Raw genomic sequence first — 8369 nt, forward strand, 5'->3', positions numbered from 1 at the left:
GAATCTGCCCAGTGGCTCCACGAGAGAAAGACCTGGTGACCTGCTTCTGTAAAGATTACAGCCCCTCAGAAACCCTATGGGGCAGTTCTCCTCTGTCACATGGTCACACAAGTTCACTATGAGTCAAAATAGACTCAATGGTAGCTGACAACAGCATACTGTGGCTGTAGTCCCATTTGGGAATACGGTTTGCTTCATTATGGGAGAGACCATATCAGTGTAGAGTGTGCTTTAAGCCATTCACCTTTGAGATATAAAAAGAGCAGATCTGGCACAGAGAAGGAAGCATCAATGGAGAAAGACTGATGTCACATGGAGATCACCAAGTAACTGAGGAAGAGAAGCTGAAAGCCACGAGGATTTTCCCACAGACTGAACAGAGAGTGCCTTCCCCTAGAGCTGGCGCCCTGAATTTGGACTTCCAGCCTCCTAAACTGTGAGCAAATAAATTTGTTTGTTCAAGCCAGCCACTTGTGTATTTCTGTTATAGTAGCACTAAGAAGCTAAGGCAATGATTTAGAGGCATATTAAAAATACAGAATGCGCTTCAAAGATACCCTAGAAAACAAGATAATGGGAGTGCTGGATAAGAAACCTGTGATGTGGTTAACTCGCCTCTCCCCCTCACCTCCACAACTGATGAATCGCTGCAAGTCACTGACTTCATGCGCCAAATGTCTCTCTTTCTTATTCCTTCCTGCCTGGACTATCACCGAGACCTCTAATTGGTTCCTTTGCCTTCTGTAATTTCTCTGTTTATATGCTGTGGTCAGGCCCATTCTGAGAGCACAGATCCTATGAGATTATTCCACTTCTCCCAAACTTAAAACTTTTGATGGCTCCTCACCAAGGCAGAAGACACACTAAGCTTAGCCTGGCATTCAAAACTTTGTACTGTGCAACCCCAGCCTTCCTGTTGGCCTCATGTACCATCCTGTCCCCTATTCCCTGCAGGTCTCATCAACATTTTAGCCTCCAAATCTTAGCCCAAATGTTCTTTCTACTTGTTGTTGTTAGGTGCTGTTGAGTCAGTTCTGACTCATAGTGACCCTATGTACAGCGGGAACGAAACACTGCCCAGTCCTGTGCCAGCCTCACAATTGTTGTTATGCTTGAGTCTATTGTTGCAGCCACTGTGTCAATCCATTTCTTTGAGGGTCTTCCTCTTTTTCACTGACCCTCTACTTTACCAAACATGATATCCTTCTCCAGGAACCAATCCCTCCTGATAACGTCCAAAATAAGTGAGATGAAGTCTCATCATCCTCACTTTTTCTAAAGGAACATTCTGGCTGTACTTCTTCCATGGCAGATTTGTTCATTCTTCTGGCAGTCCATGGTGTATTCAATACTCTTCACCAACACCATAATTCAAAGGCATCAATTCTTCTTCGGTCTTCCTTGTTCATTGTCCAGCTTTCGCACGCATGTGAGACGACTGAAAATACCATGGCTTTTGTTAGGTGCATCTTAATCTTCAAAGTGATATCTTTGCTTTTTAACACTTTGAAGAGGTCTTTTGCAGCAGATTTGCCCAGTGCAATACGTCGTTTGATTCATTCTTTCTCTTAGAAAGGACTGATTTACTCACATCCACCTGTCTTTACCATTTCTGGACTCCATTTCTGCCTCTCCATTCCTAGTGTTACTGCTTTCACTGTGACCACCTTGCGTTTCCTCTTGAAGATTACTGAAACAGCCTGCAAAGGTTCCCCAGGATCCAGTCCAACAATTTAGGCCAGAGGATCAATCTAGAACATGCGTCTGTCTGGTCACTGCTGTTTTCCCGCTAATGCTCTTGCCAAGGATTCTCACTGCATACAAATTACAATGTAAACCTCTTACCATTGCAGGGAGTCCCTGGTTGGTGCAAATGGTTAATGCGATGGGCTGCTAACCAAAAAGTCGGACGCTGGAGTCAAGAGGTGCCTTGAAAGAAAGGCCTGGCAATCTACTTCCGAAAATTCAGCCACTGAAAACCCTACAGAGCACAGTTATACTTTGACACACATGGGGTTGCCATGAATCAGAGTCAACCCGACAGCAACTGGTTTTAGCGTGGAATATAATTTCTGCTGTAATCTTGTCGCCACTTTCATACTGTCTGACGTATCATGCCCAATTACATTTTATAGAATCACCATGTCACCTCTGGACCATTGAGCATGATGATATGCTGTCCCTGTACTGCCTATCTCCTCCTTATGCGCCTGGCTAACTCCTACTCTTTCTTCAAAGTTGAACTCAGATGTCATCAATTCAAAGAAGCCATTGGAGCCACCATCTAACCCTTCATCCCATCCAGATATACCAGAATATGGGTTAGGCAATGGCCTTATATGCTTTCATGATACCTCATGCCCATATCTATTATAAAACTCATCGTGCTTTTGGCAATTACCTGGTTCCTTGTCTGTTTTCCGTAAGAGATTCTTAGGAGAGCAGTTGCTTTTTAAGCCTCTGAATCCCGCCCTATATGTTAGGAACATATTGGACGTAAGAACAAATCAGTTATATTTTTCGTGTAGAGAGCACCGTGCAGGACTGTCCTTCTCTACCGTTTGTCAGCTGTGTTACTCTGAGAATATGATCTCTGATTCTTCTTGCATGGATGTTTCTATCTGTCAAATTAAGATGATATTACAGATATACGATTGTTGAAAGGATTAATTTTAAAATGGTTTATGACCATGGATGGTATATAAGAAATACTCAACACAAGCTAGTTGAATTCAAATCAAACTCATCCATCCTTCGAGGACCAATTCAACTCTACCTTTGTGATAAAATTGCAATCTTTGTATAAAGATTCATTGGCAGAATCCATTGTTCCCTTCCCTTTCCTCCGACTGACTTTGTTTACCTCACTATTACAGCACTTACCAGCGTTTCCCTGACTAATTAGAGTATTAACGCGTGTATCTGCTTCCTCTCTCCTGGTGATCAGCCGGGTGGTCAGGAAGCAGGTATTTTCATCTTACCGCCTTCAGCTGCCTCGACACGGAGGCGGTGCTCATAAGCATTTGCTGAATGTGAAAATTCGGCCAGGAAATAGGTCCTGCACGTTGTGGTGTATTGACTCTAAAAACCAAAAAAATCAAACCCATTGCCATCGAGTGATTCCAACTTGCAGCGACCCTATAGAACGGAGTAGAACTGCCCCATAGGGTTTCCAAAGAGTGGTTGGTGGATTCGAACAGCCGACCTTTTTTGGTTAGCAGCCGAAATCTTACCCACTGTGCCACGAGGGCTCCGTATTACCTCTAATAGACTTTTTTTTCAAAATATTCTTCCCAATCTGTGTTCAAAATGTCCACATAGCCACTTAAACCTCTACCAATCTTTCCATTTCTGAGTTATTTAGCCTTTGGTGGATTAGGGTTACTAACTGATCATGTTAATTACTTGACAAGGGTTTATTCTGACTTTCTGTGAGATTTGAGCTCAAATATGTGATTCAGTCAGCCCAAGCAGCAAGCAAATAAGAAAAGGCGCATTTCTCTTTTCTCCAGGCTTCCGATCTTTCTCTAGCGCCCCCTATTGTCAGAACCAAACCAGGGGCCAGCTGGTAAAGCAGAAATTCTAGCCGCTGACTCCCAGCCTTAGCACCATGAGGCCAAACCGAAGTGAGGTTTTAGCTAAGAGGCAATAGCCTATTAACTGGCACACAGATAATTAATGAAAGCGAATGAACCTTTTTATATTGCATGGTCTATTAGCTGGGATGTTAAATAATCTCCAATTTTGCTATCAAACAGGTAAGGCATTTGTTTCTAAAGAAGAGTGAATCATCTACAAAACGAGTTTCAGAGTTTTTCCTTAAATAACCTATTTTACAATCAGAGAGGAAGCCAGGAGCAAGGAAACGATTCTGGAAAGCAAAATTCAGTCCTGGGGAGTGATGGCACAAGTGGGGTGAATTCCAGCTAAGTGCCATTCCAGGAGGAAAAGGGCTCCTACGCCAGCAAACTGACGGTGCTGTTTCTCTAATTAGAACAGGACCAGCATGCTGGATACGGTACTGACGGTGAAGTGTGTTAGTTTGATAGATGAATTACTAGCACTATTCTGCTGACTCCCAGACACACATTCAAGGTGGCCTTGGCGAGTAAACAGGGGTGGAAAACATCCTCACACATTTGCTTCGTGGCTGACAAACAAGTCATTTAGGACAAGACATCTGGGCAAAAAACTTGAACAGTACTCCCAGCCCATCAAACAGGGATTCGATGGCTCGGCGTCTGGCTGCTAAGCAACGTACCTCTTACACTCAAAACAGAGTTGTAAAAGTTGAACGCCGGTGCCAACTCTGGATATTTCTCATTGAAAAAGAAATAGCCATGGACATTTTTCTTTAGGCCTTAAGATATTTGATTTCCATGTGACGTTCGAAAGAGCTCAGATCACTACTCTCCACCTTTTTGATTTTCACATTCCAAAGTACGAGGCGGAGGTTAACTTTGCATTTTGAAGTACTCGCAAGTGAACGCTGCGTAAGGCTCTAGGGATATTTTTCTCTAACACTCTTTTAAATGAGGTGCATACGTTCATAATACACATGCTTTTCAAATATTTGGTTCTTATCAAGCTAGATGTATACAGCAGAAGGCCGACGGCAAACTTAATGAGATTTGCTTTACCAAAAGTATGCTTCTGCTTGGCAAGGAGGCAAAGGAGGGGCAGTGTGAAATATTTTCCACATATAGACTACTTTGCAAAACGTCTGTTATTACAATACTTATTAAAATTAAAACAGACCATTAACTTGTTTCTCCCTTGCTTTTTTTAATCCATGTAAAATGTGCTGATATGCTTTAGAACTTGGAAAACAGGAAACGTTCGCTACCCAAATGAAAATCATATCCAGAAAAAGCATCAGATCATTTAGCATCGCTGACTAGAGTTTTTTTTTTTTTTTTCCCTGGGAAGCAGCTGAGAAAATTTTGAGGCAGGAAATAGGGAGTAATGGGCCTTCTATTAATTTATATTTATTTTTAAATTATGGAGTATGCCGTTTGTATTCAAATATGAAAGGAAAACTATTGAAATGACCCATTATTTGGAGCAGTATGCTGACAGATTTTTTTTTTTTCCCTTTCTATCTTTCTTTAGAGAACTGTCTTCCACCTACTCTCCAAAGCGTCCTTCCTGGCATGCTGTTCTGATGTAGCAAAGCAAGGAAACCCAGGCATGGAAAGTTGCTTAAGAAAAAAGAAAAGGACTTGCAAACCAAGTAAGAAAGGAATAGTTTTAAAAGAGAACCTCATTTCATACAGAGGCTACAAAAGGAATGTTCTACTGTTTCAAAGACTAATGTTGTGCAGAAATTTAAGGACGGTTTCCAGAAGATCACTTAGTTACAGGAAAGATTTTCCACTGTGCCCAGGGCCTGCACTGCCTCGTTCTCCCTAAACTGTTGCCCTCTGGAGTCTTGTTGACATGTGGTTCACATCTACGTCCACCCCGGGAACTTCAAGTGTTTCTCTACTCCAAATGCTTCCACACGTTGCCTTCATACCAGGGGTGATTTGGTAAAAACAGAAGAATTAGGTAGTGGAGCTGTGTGATTCCGCGGTCTCCTGCAATCCGTCACTCGGTTTCCTATTCTCGCTGTTTGCTCTATTTTGTACCATGGTTTTAGAAAATATTTCAAAGTCTGCAATTCTTCATCTTTCCTGGATGTGTCTCAAACACTTTAAGAATGAACACTAAAAAAACGTGGACTCTCAGCAGGCATCTGAGAGGCCTGACATAAGACTGCCAATCAGAGCAGAGTTGTGAAAACTGAAGTTCAGAACTGGGATCAAGCCAGACTCAAAACCAACCCAGACTGGATGTGTGTAAATGTCACACTTACATGGTGGTCTAATGGTTGTGTAAATAGATATTGTGTTCCCAGACCCTCTGGGCCTATAAAGATCAAGTTTGTCCTTCCGGTTACCATATTCCTTAAAAAGGGAGGAAATCTTGGGAAAACATTCCTTCCTTACGTATTGACTCTCTGCCCAGGCTCTTCCGCCCTGGTGTTCAGGAACATATTCATCCAAACACCAAACATGCAAGCTGAATGTGACCCTTCACTGGTGGCTCAGCTAAGAAGTCGGGTAGATAGATGCCCGTGGTGCACTGGGTGACTAAGCAAAGGAGTTCCTAAGCAACCTTAGTCCCTCAACTGACTGGGTTTCTAGTGATTAAGAGCTCAGTGCTAACCAAAAGGTCGGCAGTTCGAACCCACCAGCTGCTCCTTGGAAACCCCATGGGGCAGTTCTACTTTGTCCTATAGGGTAGCTGTGAGTCAGAATCCACTTGACAGCAACAGGTTTGGTTTTGGTTTTTATACCCTCTTTGCCCTCCAACAATCATTTCTTCCTAGGAACTGAGATCCCATCAAGGTGGACCTGTAAGAACGCCATTAAAAAGCCAGATAGAGAAACGAGTCCCTTGGAAATCCTCCAGTTCACTTGTTGCAGAAGAGGTTCAGCTAATAAGGCATGGACACTTTACAAAGGAGGCCATGGGATAAAAAGGCCTACACTGGGTCATCCGTCAGGACCTTTCCATCAGGTTCCACAAAGGTATATAGTCTGGTTCACTGGAAAGTAGCACACCCAGGATTCCAAAGACCACCTTGCTTTCCTTTTCTCTCCCTTTCATTATGTACATTTTCCCAAGCATTCTGGTCCATTCTTTTCCTGCTCATCCACCTATGCTACCATATCTCAGGGTGTATGCCATCCTGCCTTACTGAGCACTCAGTTGCTTAAACTGATCTGGTCATTTAAGATTGGGGATTGCGGCTGGGGCAACGACGGAGACAAAGACAGCTGGCTAGGTTCCCCCCAAGAAGCAGCTAAGCAAATCCTTAGTGACACGAGGTTTATGGAAAAGGCAAAGCCATCGGCAAGACTGTCCCGTCCACCTGCCTTCTTACCAGTGTCTGGCCCAAGCACCCCGACTGGACCTACCTCCCGAGTAAACAGAATGGCCGCGTCGTAATGCTCCTCATGGTCCTCCCCCAGCTGATTGTGCTGATGCTGCCACTTGCAAAAGTTCTTGAGCGTGGTGGCCGCGTTCTTGCTCACCTCCAGGGTCTTGTCCTTGTCGCCCAGCACCACCACCTTCACTACGGCCAGGCGGATGTGGTTCTCTATGCTGGCGTGGCTGTACAGCCGGTTGGCGATGGAGGCCAGGGTCAGCAGGTAATGCTGCAGCCCCCGGCCATACATCCGCGCCATGGATGCGTCAGCTACCAGGAGCAGCTCCACCTGGCGGGCCCGGGAGATGGAGCGGCGCCGTCGCCGCCACCCGGTCTGCCGTCCTGAGTCCTCAGGGGGTGAGGGCGCGGACTCGTCCGGGTTCTGCAGAAAAAGCGAGGCTCGCCGGCCCGAGCTGTTTTGAGCAGGGGGGCGATCTCGGGACCCAGGCGGAGACCCCGGGGTCTCGCAACTAGCGCGCGGCGGCAGGGCCTCGAAGCTGAAGCCCTCGCGGGTGTAGACGTGCAGGATCCGTGCAGACCCATCCCCGTACACGCTCCCGGTCTCCCCCTCGGCCCAGGGCCCGCGCAGCAGAGGCTTCAGGGTGTAGCGTGCGTGCTTGACCGCGAAGAAGCCGTTCAGACCCCCGCAGAGGTCAAAGACCGCCAGCGAGCGGGGACTGCCGTCCACCGTGCCCCGGTAGAAGCAGTGGCCCCGGTGGCGCCGAGGTGCGCTCGGCCCGCCTCCGGTGGGCACGAGGCCAGCGGCGCCCACCGAACCATCCTGCTCCAGGTCCAGGAGGAACCTCCGGCCGCCAGCGTAGACGAGGTAGCCCACCTTGCCGCCGCCCGAGTAGAGCTGGTCAATGTTCTGCACGAGTCCGCTGCTCCTGCGCTGCGGCGCCAGGGGGTGCGGGTGGCCCGGAGGCCCGGCCCGCTCCTGCGCTTCCTCCCCCCGCCGCCAGCGGGGCTGGGCGGCCGTTGCAGCGGCCGGAGGCGGCCGGGCTTTATCCTGGGCAGGTGCCTCGGCGGGGCCGGCCGCGGCCGGGGGCAGGCGGAGCGCGCACAGTAGCAGGGACGCCCACCCGAGCAGCATAGTGCGCTGCCCGCGGGGAGGGGCTGCGCCACGGGGACTTTATGGGTATTTGTTATTCGCTCTGGAAGTTACCGGGGCGGGTGGGGGGCTACACACACACTTGCTTGCAAGGTTGAGTCAAGTGTCGGAGGGAGGGGGGCCCCGGCAACAGCGCCAGCCTTTCCGGGCCGCGGTGTCAGCGTGCGAACTTTTCTTTGTTGGTTTGGAAAATGTTTGGACTCCTGCCCCGGAAAGAGGGGGGAAAAAGTAGAAAAGGAAAAAAAAAAGAAGAAGAAGGCCGGGAGGTGGAGATTCAGCAAA

General features: G+C 47.2%; 1 protein-coding gene across 1 annotated transcript in view; it reads right to left on the reverse strand.

Annotated features, from left to right (window-relative positions):
• The window catches only part of ADAMTS5 (ADAM metallopeptidase with thrombospondin type 1 motif 5), a 55958-nt gene extending 47808 nt beyond the window's left edge, over nucleotides 1-8150 (reverse strand). The window contains exon 1 of the mRNA XM_004371363.1: nucleotides 6966-8150. Coding sequence (XP_004371420.1) covers nucleotides 6966-8069 — 1104 coding nt within the window. The 5' untranslated portion in view covers nucleotides 8070-8150. The remainder of the gene's footprint in view (nucleotides 1-6965) is intronic.
• Nucleotides 8151-8369: the final 219 nt, after the last annotated feature.

This window comes from Trichechus manatus, unplaced genomic scaffold (genome assembly GCF_000243295.1).
Source record: "Trichechus manatus latirostris isolate Lorelei unplaced genomic scaffold, TriManLat1.0 scaffold00012, whole genome shotgun sequence".
NCBI classification, from domain to species: Eukaryota; Metazoa; Chordata; class Mammalia; order Sirenia; family Trichechidae; genus Trichechus; species Trichechus manatus.